The sequence below is a fragment of the Papio anubis genome, chromosome 1 (assembly GCF_008728515.1).
Source record: "Papio anubis isolate 15944 chromosome 1, Panubis1.0, whole genome shotgun sequence".
Classification (NCBI taxonomy): domain Eukaryota; kingdom Metazoa; phylum Chordata; class Mammalia; order Primates; family Cercopithecidae; genus Papio; species Papio anubis.
Genome location: NC_044976.1, coordinates 213803818 through 213825296, shown reverse-complemented (window position 1 = coordinate 213825296; position 21479 = coordinate 213803818). Strand labels below are relative to the sequence as shown.

General features: G+C 45.4%; 1 protein-coding gene across 3 annotated transcripts in view; it reads right to left on the bottom strand.

Moving 5' to 3' along the window:
- The window catches only part of C1H1orf100 (chromosome 1 C1orf100 homolog), a 40614-nt gene extending 20397 nt beyond the window's left edge, over positions 1 to 20217 (bottom strand). Inside the window, exons 1-3 of one of the 3 annotated variants that reach the window (XM_017953295.2) lie at positions 19959 to 20199; positions 8143 to 8211; positions 5379 to 5588 (exon numbers count right to left, since the gene is read on the bottom strand). In XM_017953295.2, coding sequence (XP_017808784.1) covers positions 5379 to 5449 — 71 coding nt within the window. In that variant the 5' untranslated portion in view covers positions 5450 to 5588; positions 8143 to 8211; positions 19959 to 20199. Of the gene's footprint in view, positions 1 to 5378; positions 5589 to 8142; positions 8212 to 19958 lie in introns of all 3 variants that reach the window. The other 2 variants (XM_009196188.3, XM_003893681.4) reach the window with 2 other exon arrangements.
- Positions 20218 to 21479: the final 1262 nt, after the last annotated feature.

Here is a 21479-nt window from a genome sequence, read left to right as displayed (position 1 = left end):
AAGCTGCGTCTTCGAGCATTGGAAAGAATCCTGCCTTTCCCCAAGAGAGGGAACACAGTAAGTGGCCATCACTGGGAAGGTGACTTTATTTTGTGATGCTTGGACATGTGGGGTCTTTCGGGATGTCCCACAGATTCTGAGCAGTCAGTAGATGCCATAAAAATTCACAGTCAGGAGGCCAGGCACGGTGGCTCACGCCTGTAATCCCAGCACTTTGGGAGGCTGAGGCGGGCGGATCACGAGGTCAGGAGATCGAGACCATCCTGGCTAACACGGTGAAACCCCATCTCTACTAAAAATACAAAAAATCAGCCGGGCGTGGTGGTGGGCACCTGTAATCTCAGCTACTTGGGAGGCTGAGGCAGGAGAATGGCATGAACCCGGGAGGCGGAGCTTGCACTGAGCCGAGACCACGCCACTGCACTCCAGCCTGGGTGACAGAGTGAGACTCCATCTCAAAAAAAAAAAAAAAAATTCAGAGTCAGTAGAAAGTAGCACATCGTTTTGCATAAAATATCTCACTAAGTATGTGTTAGATGATGGATGAAAACTGAAACTATGCCTTCAGTTCGACTCAACCAACATTTATCGAACGCACACAAAACACCCTGCACTGTGCTAGGCTCTGCAGATACAAAGCTGACTAAGAAGCAGCCCTTGTCCTCAAAAAGCTCTTCACATGCTGAAATAGTGATCTGAATAAAGGGTCGATAGGACACAGAAGAGGGAGGAGTATCTAAGACCGGTGTAAGCAAAGGGGATGGGGAGGAGATTCCAGGCAAAGGGAATTATAGGCGCCAAGACGTAGACAGAATTGGGTTCTGAGTGGAGTGTATGAGGGCCAGAGTGGGCCCGGTTGTCTAGTATGAAAGGCAAGTGCTGAGCAGGGCGAGTTCTGTCTCTGTCTATGCAAAGAGGACCTCTGGGAGCTCTGATTTGCAGAAAAACCACAGGCTGTCTGGGCCTGCTCAGTGCCTGGGATAATCTGACTGAGCCCTGGCTGGTAAATAACAATGGGGTATTAAGTCATAAGAAGAAAGAGGAACTGGCACAATAAAGGGAACAAATGCCATTTCTGAATGCACGGGGGTGGGACACGTAGCTTTCTTAGGCACCTATCCATTTTCTGAAGCACCACCTTGGAATGTTACCCCAGGGCCACACTACAGTTTAAGAATCCACCTAAAGGACGTTGGTTTCTACAGTGGCTGGGCTGTTGGCGGTGGGCTGGGTTTTGACCATGGCGTGCATACAAACACACAGCTGCTGAATACAGGTGAATAAACTCAGCGCCGCTCCTTAGAAGCAGTCAGTAAAAGCTGGTTTGAGGATAAAGAATCCTTACACCAGCACCAAGTAACACTCCCTGCCGCCACCCCTTGGGAGCGTCTCTTGGCAGGTTTTGGGAAGAGTGGAGAGACAATGGGAAGGTGCACGTAAGGAGATGGGTGTGGAGGGAGGGCTGGCTGGGTGGAGAAGAGAGTTTTGACCTCCTAAGGGGAAATGCCTAGCCAGGCCAGAGGCTGTGCATTACCCAGCCTCAGCGAATGACTGTGAAAGCACGTGTGGACTCTTCAGACTTGGCTGTGGAGCCCAGCCCAGCTCAGGGCTCTGCTCAGAGTGATTCTGTTGACCTGGGTTTCAACCAGCTGTAGAAAGCCCTTTCCTTCGCTCTGGGCAGGTGCAGGCACCGTGCATGATTTCGAGTCCCTGATGGCTTGGCTCTTTGAGGTGGTGTATTCAGTCCACATGAGAACAAACCCGTTCCCTGGGAGTGTGGCTGTAACCGGAGCGGGATCTGGGCTTAGCCACAGTCAAAATTCAACATGCATAGGAGAGGCCAGGGGTGTCTGTCCTCCAGAGCCTGGCCCCACAGCCCCAGGTAGCCTGTGCTCTTATGACTGCACTCTGCTCTGTTCCGGCTCTGTTGGGACTCATGCTCCACAGAACATTTTTACAGAAATGATCTCACTTCATCCTCACAGTCACCTCGCAAGGTAGACCTGATTAACTCTCTGCTTTATAAGAATAGCCCAAGTCCCAGAAAGGTTAAGTGGACTTTTTAAATAGTAAAGTCCACTTAAATGAGGAAGTGCCAGCACTGTGAATCAAACCCAGGTCTCTAAACTCCATGTCGCATTCTGCCACCCAAGGGTATGTGCGATGATTTTTTTTAAAATAGGAGTCCGGTGCTATTTTCATACAAACTCTGTGATTCTCTCATTTTGGGGCAGACAGCAAATAGACATTGTACACTAAAAAATAGGAAAAGCCATAAAGACACAGCAATGTTGGCTGGAAGATGCTTTTAACTCAATGAAAAGTACTCACTGCGAGCTCTTTTGTGTCTCCAGTGTGCTAGGTGCTAGGGACACAGTGATGATAATATTGTCTTTTCACTCAGGAGTTCATAATCTGGTCAGGAAAGCCGTATTTAGGCAACTATCTAATCATAGACAATGTGGTGAGCACTATACCTGATAAGAAACTGAGGCTTGGGGGAAATAAATAACTTAGCTAAGGACATGAGCTAGTAAGTCCAGAAGACGGAACTAAAGGAAGGACTAGGAAGCCCCAGACCTGTGCCCTCATCTCCCAGGTTTTACCAGCTCCAGAAGAATCTCCTCAAGGAAGTGGGGAGCCTCAGTTTCCTCATCAGTAAAATGGAAATGACACTGTCTTCTCCATTAATGAGTACATGAGAGTAAACGAGACATTTGTACTTGGTGGCTGACATCTCCCAAGGTGATGATGTGGATACAGGAGACAGAAATTATTTAGTCAGATGGAAAAGGCAACAGAGTCCTTGGCGGAATTTCCCTTTTAACAAAAGCAGCCCCAAAGTCATTTCTTTTCTAACAAAGAGCAGCCTGTAAAATTGAGCTGCAGACATGAATAAGCAAGCTGGAAACTTGCAGGGTGAATGCCAGCAGCTGTGTCCATAGAAAAGGGCTACCTGGGGGCCAGGCATGTTCAACATAGAGGCTCCATCTTCCCTTTTCTCTGTCACCACGTGTATAGTGGTGTATATTTTGTATATAAAAACAAAAACACGCAATTGAACATGACCCGGCCAGGCGGAGAACCCATCTGCATAATAAAATATTAGGGTGGGGTGGTCAGCTTCTTCACATGCCATGCAAACAACACACCTAGTCCTAACCAGTTCTTCTCATGTTATGCAAATGGCACACCTGGTCCAACCAATCTTTTGTGCCCTACGTAAACCAGACCTCAAACACCACCTCCTCAAGCTCATCTATAAAACCTGTGCTTCACCAGGGGCCAGAAGACCCATTGGGCCTCCCTCTCTCTGCAAGAGAGAGATTTTCTCTTTCTTTAGCCTATCAAACCTCCGCTCTTAACCTCGCTCCTTGTGTGTTCACGTCCTTGATTTCGTTGGCGTGAGGCAATGAACCATGGGTCGTACCCCAGAAAAATGACGCTGCTTCAATATCATCCCACGCAGGATGGGCTGGCCACACGGCTGCCTCTGGATCTTCAGAGACTGTTTCGATCGAAGTTTTAAAAATCTATTTAAATCACACATGAATTCTGTATCTTTGATCTTCTACAACACACTGAATTTAACCCACTTAAAGTGATCTTTTCAGGAGTATCCTGCGTTCCACAAACCAACGCCACACTCAGCCCTTTTCTGAGTGACAGGCCTCCAGCCTATGGCCAGGGGATGGCACCAGGAAACAGTTGTATATAATAGGATTTTTTTTTCTTTTTTTTTGAGAAGGAGTCTGGCTCTGTCGCCAGGCTGGAGTGCAGTGGTGCAATCTTGGCTCACTGCAACCTCCACCTTCCCAGGTTCAAGCAATTCTCCTGCCTCAGCCTCCCGAGTAGCTGGGACTACAGGTGTGTGCCACCACACCCCGCTAACTTTTTATATTTTTAGTAGAGACAGGGTTTCGCCATGTTGGCCAGGATGGTCTTGATCTTTTGAACTCATGATCCACCCGCCTTGGCCTCCCAAAGTGCTGGGATTACAGGCATGAGCAGCTGCGCCCAGCCAATATGATTATGAATACAAGAATTTTATGTGGCCACTGCTAAGTGTGAACCATTTAACATTTACTTTGATTCAGTGTCCCTGCTGATTTTAATCTGGTTTTCCATAGCATAGCTCTGAGGCTTGGGCATTTAAGGATGAATTGGATACATGCTTGTGCAAAACCACACAAGGGCAGGCTCAGGTGCCATCAGTCACCAGGGGACAAACCACACATAAATGACTGGATAATTTTGCTCACTCATTCATTTTAATGTTTTCAACAACCGTGCCTACAGGGCCTACTGGGAATGGTAATCTGCAAGGCAGAGGTCATGATAGTGAGTTGCAGAGAAAGGGAAGTAAGCCCGGCCCAGGGGGCTAACCTGGAGATGCAGCAAAGTGCACTGACCATAAGCACAGACGTGAGTTTAAGATCCATGTCCGCCAGTCACTGGCTGTGGGATCTGGGACAGTCATTTAACCACACAGTGCCTTGGTTTCCTCATACGGAACTCACAGTAGTGAAGGTTAAAGGAGTTCAGATGCACCTAGGACAGTGCTTGGCACAGAGTAAGAGCTTCAGAAGTATTTACCATTATTATTCTGGGGGTGGCGACAGGCAGGAAATAAAGAAACAGATAAAATAGGCCAGGTGCGGTGGCTCACCCCTGTAATCCCAGCACTTTGGGAGGCCGAGGCGAGTGGATCATTTGAGGTCAGGAGTTCGAGACCAGCCTGGCCAACATGGTGAAACCTCGTCTCTACTAAAAATACAAAAATTAGCCAGGTATGGTGGCGGGCGCCTGTAGTCCCAGCACTCAGAGGCTGAGGCACAAGAAATCGCTTGAAATCAGGAGGCAGAGGTTGAAGTGAGCCAAGATCGTACCACTGCACTCCAGCCTGGGTGACAGCACAAGCCTTTGTCTCAAAAAAACAAAACAAAAAACCAAAACCCTTTCCATCCCGAAACCCGGATGAGGAGGAAGCAGGGGAGAGAGGAACAGAGCTGGCGCCAGTATTTCCTGATTGTCTCCCCAGCAGCTTTGCCCTTTCTGGGTGTGTTTGAGATCTGTTTTGTTCACTGTGGGGCCTATTTAACTCTGGTCTCCTCTGGGGAAAATGGAAACAAACCTCTACTGGCCACTCCTTCCTGGTGCTCTGTGGTGTCTGGACCTGGCCTGGAGTCTGGGGGTTTGGGTGGAACTGAGCACAGCAGGCCCTGGGGCCCCTGGAGGCCTAAGGCTGGGCTGTCTTCAGCTCTCTGGGGCTTGTCCTCAGAGCCGCACATGGGTCGGGGGGCAGGCACACTGACGGCTCCCACTCTTCCCGCACCTGAACTAGTCTCGTGCCCCCACCCTCCACCCATAGTGCTTACCGCGGGACAGCTCTTGATGCCTTTCCTGACCTGCCAGCACATGGGTCCAATCCATCAGCAAGTCCGTGCATTCCCCCTCCAGGCTGGATCTCCCATGGGACGGCTTTTCTCCAGCTCACGGCTGCCCCTTGGCCCAGATCACCATTGCCTCCCCCTGCTCTCTGCAATAACTCCCACTGTTGTCTTCAGACAATCTGTTCTCAGAGTGAGCTTCATAAAAAGTAAATCAGATCAGGGTCCTCCATTGCATAAAACCCTTCAACCCATTGCGTGTGTAATAGCGTAAAACTCAAATGTACTGTTGTGGGCCACAAAGCCCTCCAGGAACTTCTCCTGCCTCTACCTCCCCAACCTTCTCCCAGCTCCAGCCCCCGTGTCACCGTGTCATGGCGTCTTTCATGACTCAGGGCTTTTGGACCTGCACTTCCTCCTCCCTAGACCACTCCCTTCTCCCGCCCCCCTACCCCTATCACCCAGCATCATGCTCGGCTGTTAACTGCTCAGAGAGCTGTTCCCTGAACACCCTGGCTAGAGAAGGTATTCTCCTCTGCCTGCCTCTCCGCCTTGATTATTCTCTCTCACACCCTTTTTCATTTCCTTTATAGCCTTTATCACAACTTCCAATTATTTTATTTGTTTCTTTTTTTTTTTTTTTTTTTTTTTAATAGACAAAGTCTTGTTCTGTTGCCCACACTGGAGTGCAGTGGCACGATCTCGGCTCATTGCAACCTCTGCCTCCTGGACTCGAGCGAGTCTCCTGCCTCAGCCTCCTGAGTAGCTGGGATTGCAGGTGTGCGCCACCACGCCTGGCTAATTTTTGTATTTTTAGTAGAGATAGGTTTCACTATGTTGCCCAAGCTGCTCTTGAACTCCTGACCTCAAGTGATCCACCCGCCTTGGCCTCCCAAAGTGCTGGGATTACAGGCACGAGGTGCTGCGCCAGGTCTTAAAAGCAAATTCTTAAGGTGTACCCAAGAAGGACACATCCATCCATTCACTCCTTCTGTAGTTTCTGGAAGAAAGACTTCTCTTTTTTGACCAAACATGGCTAAAATAACTCAATATTAAAATAAACATTACGGGTGTGTTGTGGCTCACACCCGTAATCCCAGTACTTTGAGATACTAAGGAGGATTGCTTGAGGCTAGGAGTTCCAGACAGTCTGGGCAACATAGTGAGACCTGGTCTCTACAGAAAATTTAAAAATTAGCCAGGCAGCTTGTAGTCCTAGCTACTCAGGAGACTAAGGCAGCAGGAAGATCAGCTGAACCCAGGAGGTGGAAGATCATAATCCAGCCACTTCACTCCAGCCTGGGCAACAGGGCGAGACTTTGTCCCTAATAAATAAATAAAAATAAAATAAAATAAACATGAGGCTTGCTCAAAGCCACGAAGCCAATGGGGCTACAAGAGGCTGACGCCCAAATCACAGCGTGAGGTTTCTGTCACAAATTTATAGCTACTCCACTTCTGCAGACTCCATCACAGATGGTGAAGGGAGAGCGGGGTTAGGATTTACAGACTCATCTGATATCAAATTTAGTACAACAAAACATATCTAGGGCTTGTTATTCTTGTGCCATAGAGGACCTTGAAGAAAGATTGAAACGGCTCCTTAGTTTCCATCTGTGCTGTCAGCTCTCATCGTGCCAAAGCACAGGGGCAGTGTGTTTTACCCCAAGCAGAGTAAAATGGTCCGATCCAAAATGTAGGCCTGCGTTGCTCAGACTTCTCAGTAAAGCTCTTCCCAAGCAAAAACCAATATCCTTCTGGTCTTTTGGGAATTTGGAGTTGCCTGTTTGCTTGGATTCTGCAGTGAGAATCTTTCTCACAACTTCCCTAAACCCAAGGTAGAGGCTAGAGCAACTCTGTGTTGGATGCAAATTCACCATGTTGGCTTCTGATTAACCCCTTTTATTAGCCCATTTTCCTATTGCTATGAAGAAATACCTGAGACTGGGTACTTTATGAAGAAAAAGAGGTTTAATGGACTCACAGTTCCACATGGCTGGGGAGGCCTCACAATCATGGCAGAAGGCAAAGGAGGAGCAAAGGCACATCTTACATGGCAGCAGGCAAGAGAGTTTGCTCAGGGGAACTCCCACTTATAAAACCATCAGATCTCATGAGACTTATTCACTGTCAGGAGAACAGCATGGGAAAGCCCCACCCCATGATTCAATTACCTCCCACCAGGTCCCTCCCATGACACGTGGGAATTATGGGAACTACAATTCAAGATGAGATTTGAGTAGAGACACAACCAAATCATATCACCCCAGGCCTCTAAGATTTCCAGTTTCTCTATAGTTCCTGGTATCAGAGTAGGTACTTACTGTAAGTTCTGCCCTTCGGCCAAACAGCGTTGGTGTTATCATACTTCAATTGTCCCCTATATCCCTTCTGTATCACTCTTTCCCTATGGTATCTAAACCCTGGGTCTCGGGGGTAATGGTGCAGACATCCGCCATCTCATCTCACTGCCACCGAGACACATATGTGGCTTCTGTTCATAAGTCCCTGTTAAATATTTCTTTGTAAGAAACTGGATTTATCAGTCTCTTTCTTTGGCGTCTCAGCTTCCTCTGACTTTTGCCAGTGGGTTTGCATAGACCTGCTCATCAAGAAACATCCAAAGAGCTTCCCTAGAACTCCCTGGCAGTGGTCTCTCAACCACTGAGCAGTAGGATGTGCAGTTCTAACTCCCCAGGCACCTGGCTGCCTGGCCTCAGCCCTGGAGGCAGTGCCTCTGGAAGAACTATACCTTGGCGGGATCAGTGGGCGACGCTCAATAAATTCTCGTAGTCGGATGGCTGTCATGATGGATGGGAATCTGAAAAAAATATGTAGAGTAAAGGATCATATTGCCAGTTTACACATAGTTCCATGGGTGAGCTATCTAGTACCACAAAGTCCATCTTGAAAGAAATCGGTAAAAATATTTGACATGGTGGAAGGATGATGCTTATAGGCTACTTAGGGAAGGAAATACAAGATTAGTAAAGGAGCAAAAAGAAATGGCAAGCATAAGGCTAATACATACAGATATGCTTTTCTTTAAAAATCAAAGGTAAAAAAATTAAGTAAGTATAAATCAATGAGAAAATAAAAAGCAAAGGTACTGCGCTAACGTTAGCTGGGCATAGTCTCCTGTCTCACCTCATTGTTCTTTTGTTTTTGCTTTGATCAGTTGTGCCCAAGATCCTGTCTCATTTCTTGCAAGCTAAGCACAACATTTCCCAGAGTCCCTCACGACAAGAATCCCGGCCAGGAATGAGAGCCCTTTCATCGGCTGTGCTTGCTTGGGATTTGGAAGGTGGACGTGAGGCAGAGGCTGCTGCCGTGATCTCTACTGGCCAGCAAGGTTGTGGAGACATAGCACTTCTTTGCAGCAAACGTCCAGTGTCTCATCTCCAGCTTTGGGGCAGACAAGAAGCAACTGTTGTGAAGGCAGTGGCTGAAGTCTGTGTCCCAAGGTTCAAATTCCAGCTTCCTGGGTGGCAGTGGTGGTGGTGTTGAGAGTAGGTTCTTGAACTCAATACTCCTGGAAGCAGCTTCCTGATCTGGACTGACATAGCTTTACCGGTGATGGGTCAGTTTGGTGGAGATGTTCCAGATGCCTCCTGGGGGCCCCACCCAGAGCCTGTTCCTCCAGCCCTTCTGAGGATTTTTTTAAGCACTTCATTTTGTATGTTAACCCCTTTCTGTTTCCCACACTGATCCTAGACTAAACATGTATGTTGTTTCTAGTCTAAAATTTCTTATCACATTTTTTTTTTTTCCCACAGGGCCTCACTCTGTCACCCAGGCTGGAGTGCAATGGCACAATCTTGGCTCACTGCAGCCTCCACCTCCCGGGTTCAAACAATTCTCCTGCCTCAGCCTCCTGAGTAGCTGGGACTACAGGTGTGTGCCACCACACCCCGCTAACTTTTTATATTTTTAGTAGAGACAGGGTTTCGCCATGTTGGCCAGGATGGTCTTGATCTTTTGAACTCATGATCCACCCGCCTTGGCCTCTCAAAGTGCTGGGATTACAGGCATGAGCCACCGGGCCTGGCCCACATCTGATTATTTACTGGAGAATATGGCTTGCCACAAGCAAACTACTACATTTAAATAATCACATAAAGTGGTGAGACCCCACCTCTATGAAAAATACAAAAAAAGAAAAAGGCTGTGTGGAGGTGCTTGCCTGCGGTCCCAGCTACTCAGGAGGCTGAGGCAGGAGGATCGCTTGAGCCCAGGAAGTGGAGGTTGCAGTGAGCCAAGATCACACCACTGCACTCCAGCCTGGGTGACAGAGTGAGACTCTGTCTTAAAAAAAAAAAAAGAAAAATCACAGGAAAAGGAGTAAACAATGGGAAGGAAAACTGAGTGGCTGGGGGACAAAGGCACACGTTTTACCATTTACCTTAGGAATTTTGCACTCTGCCTATCTATTATGTATGCATAAAGACAAGTGGGCCTGTGGTTTGCACAAACATGGCTAGTGGTGTAGCAGGAGAACACTGGACTGAGACCTACGTGACCTGAGGCAAGTCATTTCCCCATTCTCCACATTGATTACAATAGCTCTCTGCAGGGTTCAATGAGGCAGTGATGTGTGCGAGAGTGTTCCGTGTCCTTGAAAACATCTTTGAGAAAGGAGAAATGTGAGTTCCTATTGACAATCATGGATTATGTATCAGGTAACAGGTATTAACTCCTATTAGCCTCCTAGCAACCCCACAGAGTTTTATCGCTATTTACTCCCAAGAAATTGAGGTACTGAAGAAGTCAAGTAACTTGTATGAGGTTACCAAGGAACCAGGGCTGGAACCCTCTGGCTGCAGAAATATTTATTTTAACTCTTATGCTCTATCAAAACAATCACAAGGCACCCAGACCAACAGCCAACACAAAACTAGGACTATTCCGTAACCAGGAGACAGAAAGGACTGGAAAAAAAAAGTGTATGATGTCTCCTCCTCTTCCCTTTCATAGACAACGGTTAACTCATTGCCTGCTGGCTGGCTAGCTGCTTTATTTCACCTGAGTGTGTTTTTCAAAGCAACTTGAAGATTTTAAATGCATTACATTATAATGGAATAGCTGGCTATCCAACAGAGCCTAATCATTTATAATGTACTTTTACTGCTGTGATTATTTGAAAAAAAAAGAGAGAGAGAGTGAGAAGGAAGGAAGAAACAATGAAAGAGAAAATCTGTAAATGCACCTGAGCTCTGGGTTAATTTGCTAACCCGAACTCCGAAAGCTTTGTGACTGCAGAGTTTACTTCAGTAGAAGTGATAAGCTGGACAGAAGTGATAGGCTGGACAGAAGTGATGATAGGCTGGACAGAAGTGATGAGAGGCTGGACAGAAGTGATGAGAGGCTGGACAGAAGCGATAGGCTGGACAGAAGTGATGAGAGGCTGGACAGAAGTGATGACAGGCTGGACAGAAGTGTTGATAGGCTGGACAGAAGTGATGATAGGCCGGACAGAAGAGACAGGCTGGACAGAAGTGATGATTGGCTGGACAGAAGTGATAGGCTGGACAGAATAATGCAGGGTATTCAGGGTTCTTGTGCTCCTAACAAAGACAGCCCCAACTATCCTTTCGAAGATAGAGTGAGGGCTCAGTGCCTAGAAATTCTGAATCAGTCTTGTACGGGAATAAATTGGTCATGGGTTGCCATGCTTTTTTTGGATATATAGGAGATGTACATATTTATGGGGTGCATGTGCCATTTTTATACAAGCATACAATGAGTAATGATCCAATCAGGGTAATGGGGGTGTCCATCACCTCAATCATGTATCATTTCTTTGTGTTAGGAACATTCTAATTCCACTTTTTAAGTTATTTTGAAATGTAGAACAGGCCGGGTGCGGTGGCTCAGGCCTGTAATCCCAGCACTTTGAGAGGCCAAGGCGGGTAGAACACTTGAGGTCTGGAGTTCGAGACCAGCCTGGCCAACATGGTGAAACCCCATCTTTACTAAAAATACAACAATTAACCAGGCATGGTGGCGGGCGCCTATAATCCCAGCTACTCGGGAGGCTGAGGCAGGAGAATCCTTGAACTCAGGAGGCAGAGGTTGCAGTAAGCCGAGACGGAGCCACTGCACTCCAGCCTGGGCAACAGAGGAAGACTCCATCTCAAAAAAAATAAAAATAAAAAAAGAAAGAAAAAAAAGAAATGTACAATAAATTACAGACAATAATCACCTGTTGTGCTACCAAACACTGATCTTTTTTCTTCTAACTGTATTTTTGTTCCATTAACCATCCACCGTTTATCCCCTCTTCCCCACTCCCCTTCCCAGCCTCTGCTAACCATCATTCTACCATCATTCTACCCTCCATCTCCACAAACTCAATTTCTTTTCTTCTGCAAGTTCAAATTTTTTCAAGCTCCCACATATTTGTGAGAACAGGCAACATTTGTCTTTCTGTGCCTGGCTTATTTTACTTAATATAATGTCCTCCAGTTCCCTTCATGCTGTAAATGACAGGATTTCATGCTTTTTTTTTTTTTTTGAGACGGAGTCTCGCTCTGTCACCTAGGCTGGAGTGCAATGGCGTGATCTCAGCTTGCAGCAACCTCTGCCTCCCAGGTTCAAGCAATTCTCCTGCCTTAGCCTCCTGACTAGCTGGGACTACAGGCACCTGCCATCATGCCCAGCTAATTTTTGTATTTTTGTAGAGATGGGGTTTCACCATGTCTTGGAACTGCTGACCTCAGGTGATCCTCCCGCCTCAGCCTCCCAAAGTGCTGGGATTACAGGCATGAGCCACTGTGCCCAGCCAATTTCATGCTTTTTTTATGGCTGAATAATATTCCATGCATATATATCTCTCTCACATTTTCTTTATCCATTCATCCATTGATAGACACGGGTTGATTCCATAGCTTGGCTATTGTGAATAGTGCTGCAGTAAACATGGGAGTGCAGATACCTCTTTGATATAACAATTTCCTTTCTCTTTGATATATACCCAGCAGAAAGATTGCTGGATCATATGGTAGTTCTATTTTTAGTTTTATGAGGAACCTCCACACTGTTCTCCATAGTAGCATTCATTATTGCCTGGCTTTTGGATAAAAGACATTTTAACTGAGGCGAGATGATATCCCATTGCATTTTTCTGATGATTAGTAACGTTGAATTTTTTTTTTTAGACTCACTCTGTCTCTAGGCTGGAGTGCAGTGGTACAGTGGTGTGATGTTGGCTCACTGCAACCTCTGCCTCCTGGGTTCCAGTAATTCTCCTGCCTCAGCCTCCCTAGTAGCTGGGACTACAGGCATGCATCACCACGCCCAGCTAATTTTTTGTATTTCTAGTAGAGACAAGGTTTCGCCATGTTGGCCAGTATGGCCAGATTCACCTTGTGATCTGCCTGCTCGGTCTCCCAAAGTGCTGGGATTACAGGCATAAGCCACCATGCCCGGCCATGTTGAACTTTTTTTTTTAATACACCTGTTGGCCATTTATGTGTCTTCTGAGAAATGTCTATTCAGATTTTTTGCTTATTTAATTTAATTAATTAATTAATTAATTTTTTGAGATGGAGTTTTGCTCTCATTGCTCAGGCTGGAGTTCAATGGCGTGATCTTGGCTCACTGCAGCCTCCGTCTCCTGTGTTCAAGTGATTCTCCTGCCTCAGCCTCCCAAGTAGTTGGGATTACAGGCGCCCGCCACCACACCCAGCTAATTTTTTGTATTTTTAGTAGAGGTGGGCTTTCATCATGTTGGCCAGGCTGGTCTTGAACTCTTGACCTCAGGTGATCCACCCACGTCGGTCTCCCAAAGTGCTCAGATTACAAGTGTGAGCCACTGCTCCTGGCCCTTTGGCCCATTTTAAAATCAGATTTTCTTTTCCCTGTTGAATTGTTTAAGCTCTTTATACATTCTGGTTATTAATCCCTTGTCAGGTGGGTAGTTTGCAAATGTTTTCTCCCATTCTGTGGGTTGTCTCTGGTCGCCGTGCCATGCAAATGTTTTTAGAGGAATGCATTAGCAGTGGTGGTTGAGTCTAAGTCAATGCTCCTACGATAATCAGAGGACCTTGTCTGGGAGTGGTTACCGATCTTTAGAGAATTTCCTGTACCTTATGTAAGGGATACCAAATCACTTTTTTTTTTTTTTTTGCCGTTAATCATAATCTCTTGGACACATAAAGAAGTGTAGTTTGCAATAAGATATATCAGTACATTTTATTTTAGTCCATCTTAAAAAATATAGTCACATACCAAATCCAAATGTGATAACTCAAGTATGAATATATGGTAAACTTACCATCATTTTCATAGTCACAGCCAGTACTGTACAACTGTTGTTCTCAGCACCAGGAACAACATAACTTTCATCTCCCTTAAATATGTAATTGTTTAGTTGCCTTAATAAAAGACCCTCACTTAGATGTGCCCCAAGTAAAATTCTTCCAAAGCAAACAAAAGTGCTATCTGTACCCTTGCCCTACCATTCACTCAATTTCAATTATGCCTAGGAAATCTTTGAATGTTTTTATTTACCACTGAAAACATAGTATGCCCAGAGTAAATAATGCCATAAGACAATATTAGAGCCATCCATGAATTCTACACGTAAACAACTATTTTCATGTTTTTATAGTATATATATACGTGTGTGTGTGTGTGTGTGTGTGTGTGTCTATATATATATATACACACACATATACATACTTAAATTTTTTTTTTGAGACCGTCCCACTCTGTCACTTAGGCTGGAGTGCAGTGGCACGATCTCAGCTCATTGCAACCTCTACCTCCTGGGTTCAAGCAATTCTCATGCCTCAGCCTCCTAAGTAGCTGGGATTACAGACATGCGCCACCACGCCTAGCTAATTTTTGTATTTTTAGTAGAGACAGGATTTCACCATGTTGGCCAGGCTGGTCTCGAACTCCTGACCTCAAGTAATCCACCCACTTCGGCCTCCCTAAGTGCTGGGATTACAGGTGTGAGCCATCATGCCTGGCCCATACAGAAATATTTAAACCACAGCAGATATTCTATTTTGTAATTTTTAATTTTCTCTTCTTTTCTTTTCCTTTTTGAGACAGAGTCTGGCTCTTTTCGCCCAGGCTGGAGGGCAGTGGTGCGAACTTGGCTCACTGCAACCTCCACCTCCCGGGTTCAAGTGATTCTCCTGCCTCAGCCTCCTGAGCAGCTGGGATTACAGGTGTGTACCACCATGCCCGGCTAATTTTTTTTGCTTGTTTTTAGTAGAGATGGGGTTTCACCACGTTGGCTAGGCTGGTCTCAACCTTCCGGGCTCAAGTGATCCTCCGCCTTCAGCCTCCTGAGTAGCTTGTACTGCAGGTGCATGCCACCACACTCGGCTAATTAAATAAATTTTTTTTTTTTTCTTTTTGTAGAGATGGGTCTCACTATGTTATCTGTTATCTAGGCTGGTCTTGAACTCCTAGGCCCAACCAATCCTCCCACCTCGGCTTCCCAAAGGGCTGGGATTACAGGCCTGAGCCGCTGTGCCTGGCCCTATTTTATATTCTTTGTTTCTCATTGAACAATATATCATAACACTTTTTCCACATTGCTAGACTACTTTTTTTTTTTTTTTTTTTTTTCCCAAGATGGAATCTCGCTCTGTCGCCCAGGCTGGAGTGCAGAGGCACAATCTTGGCTCACTATAACCTCTGCCTCCTGGGTTCAAATGATTCTCCTGCCTCAGCCTCCTGAGTAGCTGGGATTACAGGCGCATGCTACCACACTTGGCTAATTTTTGTATTTTTAGTAGAGACAGGGTTTCATCATGTTGGTCAGGCTGGTCTTGAACTCCTGACTTCGTGATCCATCCGCCTTGGCCCCCCAGAGTGTTGGGATTACAGGCGTGAGCCCCCTGTGCCCGGCTGAGTATTCTTAATTTTAATATTTCACATTCCTTTGTGTAGTTTAGTAAGGGCCACCCACCACTCTATTTAACATAAGACTCCACTCCACCCCACTTCTGAACTCCTTTTCCCTGCCTTTACTTTGTTTTTCTCCAAAACACTTTTCCCCATTTGCCATACTGTACGTTTACTTATGTATCTTATTTATATTTGTTTCACCCTGCCCTCATTAGAAAGTAATCTCCATGGTGGTTGCAGTAGCTCATGCCTGTCATCTCAGCGCTTAGGAGGCCAAAGTGGGTGGATCGCTTGAGATCAGGAGTTTGAGACCAGCCTGGGCAACATGGCAAAACCTCATCTGTCCAAAGGATACAAGAATTATCTGGGCAGGTGGCGTGTGTCTGTAGTCCCAGTTACTTGGGAGGCTGAGATGGGAGGATTGCTTAAGCCTGGGAGGTGGAGGTTGCAGTGGGCTGAAAAGACGCCACTGCACTCCAGCCTGGGTGACAGAATGAGACCCTGTCTCCAAAAAAAAAAAAAAAAAAAAAAAAAAGGAAAAGAAGAAAGGGCAGGGTTGTCTATTTTGTCTACTGCTATAGCAGTCAGGTCAAAGATAATAATTAGCACATGGTAGACATCTGACAAATATTCATTGCATAACTGAGTGAGTTATAATTTATTTAACCCAATACCCTAATTTTGGACATTTTGGTCATGCTGAACATCTCTTTGAATATGTTTCATTCTATTGAATTTATTTCTTAAGGTACATTGCTAAGAATGAGTCAAGGCTTGTGCAGCTTCGTGGCTCCCAGGAGGATTCAGCCACCTCCATTAACTCATGTTGGCCCCCAGACCACTGAGGTGAGACTCTCCGTGCACAGAAATTAAAATTTAACAATGCAACTTTTTATCACATTGGTATTCAGAAGGTGAACCAAGATAAATGAATTAAAAATGCACGTTGCAACAAACTTCCTCAAAGTTAATGTTCAACATGCTGACTTCAGGAACAAATCTGTAAGATTTGTCAACTTTCTCAGTACGTTTTTGGCATTATATAATATGGATTAAATCAAATTTCTACAACATACAATAATAGTAAAGAACCTAAGAAAATTCACCCATCTGTGGTAAAATTTCTTAGCAAACTGTAGGGAACCTTCTCAATCTGATAGTGAACATCTACAGAAACCTACAGCTAGCGTCATACATAATGGTTAAGGACTGAGTGCTCTCTTCCTAAAATTGGTAGCAAAACAAGCATGTTTACTGTCATTACTCGTATTAAACATAGTGCCGCAAGTCCTAGCCAGCACAATAAGAAGAAAAGGAAATAAAAGGTATACAGATGTCCTTAGCTGCAAATGACATAATTGTCCACATAGAAAATCTCAAGAAATCTACAAATAAATTCCTAAAACCAACAGCTATGCTTAGCAAGATCGTAGGATTCAAGATTAACATGTAAAAAAATCATATTTCTAGATATAAATTAAAAATTGGAACAAAAATTTAAAACACAACTATTTACAATTGCTTAAAAATGAAATATGTGAAAATCGAACAACACATATACAGGATTTGTATGCCGAAAACTCCAAAATGCTGATGAAAGAAACCGGAGAAGACCTGAGAGGTAGACTACATTCGTGGACTGGAAGAGAACAAATAAAGCTAACAATTCACCGTACAATGATCTGCTTTATCTTAACAAAATCCCAGCAGGATTTTTTTGTAGATATAGACAAATTTATTCTAAAATTTATTTGGGACTGGGCGTGGTGGCTCATGCCTGTAATCCCAGCACTATGGGAGGCTGAGGCGGGCAAATCACGAGGTCAAGAGATCGAGACCATCCTGGCCAACATGATGAAACTGTCTCTACTAAAAATACAAAAATTAACCGAGCATGGTGGCGCCTGCCTGTAGTCTCAGCTACTCGGGAGGCTGAGGCAGGAGAATCGCTTGAACCCGGGAGGCAGAGGTTGCAGTGAGCTGAGATCGTGCCACTGCACTCCAGCCTGGTGACAGAGTGAGAAAAATTAATTAATTAATTAATTAAAAGAATAAAATTTATTTGGAAATGCAAGAGAACTAAAATAGCTGAAGCGATTTTGAAAAAGAGCAACTACCCTCTGGTAGAGAGGGGTGGGGAAGAACCTCAGCCGACACCCACCATCCACCAGACCTTTCACATGGGCTGGTTCGTCCAGTGCTTGAAAGAATCCTGCACGATGTTCATGATTCCTCTTAGTTTATAGAAAGTGTTAAACCACATGTTTAAGTTCACACAGCCAGGTCTGTCTGACTCCAAGGCTCAAGCCCCTTCCACTGTAGCATCACTGATCGACTGATCCATTCAGCAAAGATTTATTAACCAACTACCTTTGCCTGACCCTGCCAGGCAGCTACAGGAAACGTGTTTAGCAAAAGACACGTGATTTCACCGTCCTGTTGCTTACAGTCTGGTGAAGGAGATAAAGTCAGATATTAATCACAGAGCCACAGAAGTGCATATAAAATTAAAGCACAGTCACTACTAAAACAGAATCCTTTCGTACCAGATTACCTTCCAGGCAGCCGGGTGGCTGCGTCTCCCTCTCCTCTTTCAGAGGTCTAAAAAAATAGACTCTAAGAGCAGACAAGTCACATTTGCTTCAGAAAACCTGGACATTTTCCGTGATATGAAGCATCTGAAAAGCTTTCCTCAAGGAGAAGGACTTTCTGAAGACTTGGTTGAAAAACATTTTTAAAATTGGCGTCTATTTTTATGATAGGAAAGAATTTTAAAAAGTGTTGTTGAATCAGGCCAGCCATGGTGGCTCACACCTATAATCCCAGCACTTTGGAAGGATGAGGCAGGCCTTCCAAAGTGCTGAGGTCAGGAGTTTGAGACCAGCCTGGTCAACCTGGTGAAACCTGTTTCAACTAAAAATATACATACACAGATAAGCCGGGTGTGGTGGTGTGCACCGGTAGTCCCAGCTACTCTGGAGGCTAAGGCAGGAGAATCGTTTGAACCAGGAGGTGGAGGCTTCAGTGAGCCAAGATTATGTTACTGCACTCTAGCCTGGGCAATAGAGTGAGACTCCATCTCAAAAAAAAATCAAAGTTTGGGTACTCCCGGTACAATGTCAAATGAAACCAGTCACAATCATTTAGCAAATTTAATCAACTTACGGGCCCCCATGAAAGACAACTAGCAAGTTATGAATTAATCTGTCCAGAGAAGGGACGGAGGAAGGATATTTGAGTCAGGGTCCCAAGACTCTGATGTTCTATATCTAGTAAGATTTGGAAAATTCAGTGAGTCAATGGAAACCTGTGGAATAGTCAGAAAATGGCATTTGAACTGGTGAGTAAACTGCATCAGTTGATTTTCTGGATGCATTTATTTTATAATGCCCCTTTTCCTTGTAAGTGTTGCATCTGTGCTCATGAAATTAGAGGAAGTTCAGCCTCTGGGGGAAGCCGTGCCCTAGTGACCTGAGGGTGTAGAGAAGGCATGGGTGGAGAAGTGCTTTAGGACTGACATGACTCACCCTGCTAAGAGCATGACGACCGTTCTAACTGCCTTTGAGCATGTGTGCTGAGAGGCTGTTTAGAAGAGGGCTCGCAGCAACTGAGTTACTTTGTCAGTCCCCTATTGCTTCTGTTTTCTCAGGCAGCCAGTTTTCCCAGTTCAGGAAGGTTGGTTCCCCTCTCCCCTGATTCTCACCAGTTCTGTAGTGAATTCTGCTGCCTGAATACTCATTCTTTAAGCCCATTCTTCAGGGCTTTGTTCAGGTCCTCCGTAAGTTCTCTACCAGGCCTCTCTTCTGAGTTTCAAATGGCCCACTTCCCTCCTCGGAATTCCCAGAGCCCCTGGTAAATTCTCCTATGCATTTTGGTTCTGAGTCTTTTCCTTTTTGGTTTATTGGTTTCTGAATTAATTTATTCTATTGTTTAAGAAAAATTAGTGACAACTCTCTGCCAGGCTTTGGATAAGGCTCCAGAAATTCTTCAAACAACAAGACATCTAGGATTTTTGTTGTTGTTGTTGTTGTTCGTTTTCTTAAATAGAGACAGGGCCTTGCTATGTTGCCCAGACTGGTCTCAAACTCCTGGGCTCAAGCGATTCTCCCTCCTCGGCCTCCCAAAATGTTGGGATGATAGGTGTGAGCCACCATGCTTGGCCAAGACATCCATTTCATACAGCACTTTGTCTCTTCAGGTAAAACATGAGCTCCTAGATGTTGGGGACCACTTCGTTTTGGTGGCCACGATCTTCGCTCTCTTTGTCCTTCCCTATCTCATTCTCTTGCAAAGTGTTCGCTCTCCAAGGAGTGCTTGATGCATACTTCAGAATGAGTGAATAAATGAAAGAATCAGTCGATCAGCTAACTCAGTGACCTGTTCATCTAGTTAACAGTTTTTAAAACCTAGGTATTCTTGTATCACAGAGAACCAGATATCTTATTAAATATAGGTGTACCCGTTTCCAAGAAAAAAAAAAAAGACACGTTGAGTTAAAACTATGACAAGAATTCAAAGTTGAGAGGGATGAGTATTCACTTTCTAAAAGAAATTTTTGCTTTACCAAAAGATTTGCCATAAAGTTTCTTTATGTTGTGAGTTCCTGTCTCTAAAATATTTGAAATGCAGTCAACCATGTAGTAATGCAGCCACTAAGCGAGGCGAGAGAGGTACAGGCAGTAACAACCACACCGCTCTTACCTGCCTCGGCTGCCGTGGGCAGAGACCTCCTTGTTCTTAAAAATACTCTGAGGACAGTGATGATTACAGCTGCCTCCTGCTGCTGGATCAACTGCAGAGTGGCAGTGGCGGGGCCTGATTCCTCTACATCATTCAAAGGGTATTGTGATGCACGATGGCTTACAAGGTTTGCCAGGCAATGCTTTTCAGGTCTTAGGCTTACAAAAAGTAGAGATCCTTTGGTCTCTAGAGACAGCCCAGCTGCGCATGAAAGAAAGGGCAGGCTGGGCGCGGTGGCTCAAGCCTGTAATCCCAGCACTTTGGGAGGCCCAGACGGGCGGATCATGAGGTCAGGAGATCGAGACCATCCTGGCTAACACGGTGAAACCCCATCTCTACTAAAAAATACAAAAAAACTAGCCGGGTGTGTTGGCGGGCGCCTGTAGTCCCAGCTACTCGGGAGGCTGAGGCAGGAGAATGGCGTGAACCCGGGAGGTGGAGCTTGCAGTGAGCTGAGATCCGGCCACTGCACTCCAGCCTGGGCGACAGAGCCAGACTCCGTCTCAAAAAAAAAAAAAAAAAAAAAAAGAAAGAAAGAAAGAAAGAAAGGGCAAAAATTAGTGTGAAAAGGAAAATCATGTAGGCAAATAATCCAGGCTATCTAATCACTAGAGCTTTCTTTTCTGTAAAGATTGTCCCAAGGACAACGTAAGGTGAAAATCTGGGTGGTGCCACACTGAGGAGTCCTGCCCTTTGCAAGCTAGAATTGAGGAAGTATGGTTTGGCACGAGGGGCAGATGAGGCCAGCTCTGCCTTGTCCAAGGCTAGATCAGGCTCCAACCTGCTTCTTTGCAGGTATCAAAGGAGAATTTTAATTATTTAAAAATATGGTTCAAACCAATCCATGAAGTGTCACAATAGCACCACTACGTAGAAGCAAGCCATAACCCGAGAAAAAGAAGTGGCAAAAATATTTATTCTGACCAACCTGTCAAAACCAAACCAAAACACTGGCATTGTCTTTTTTTTTTTTTTTTGTGATAGAGTCCTGCTGTGTTGCCAGGCTGGAGTACAGTGCCACAATCTCGGGTCACTGCAACCTCTGCCTCCCGGATTCAAGCCATTCCCCTGCCTCAGCCTCCTGAGTAGCTAGAACTACAGGCGCCCGCCACCACACCTTGCTAATTTTTTGTATTTTTTAGTAGAGATGGGGTTTCACCGTGTCAGCCAGGATGGTCTTGATCTCCTGACCTCGTGATCCTCCCGCCTGGGCCTCCCAAAGTGCTGGGATTACAGGTATAAGCCACTGCGCCCAGCCAACAGTGGCATTATCTACAGTAGGTTGTCCTGGAAACAGGGACACTTCTCAGTTAAATACAGTCTGCAAGTGAGAATGTAAAATATTTCCATAAGATTCCAGATGGCACTCAGGAGAGACCGGGGCTAGGCTGGGTTCCTGCCGGGAGCTTAGTCTATATGGAACAGGCATGAAATAATGTAATAACAGAGTCTTGGTGACACAGCATTTTGTTGAAAGCAGAT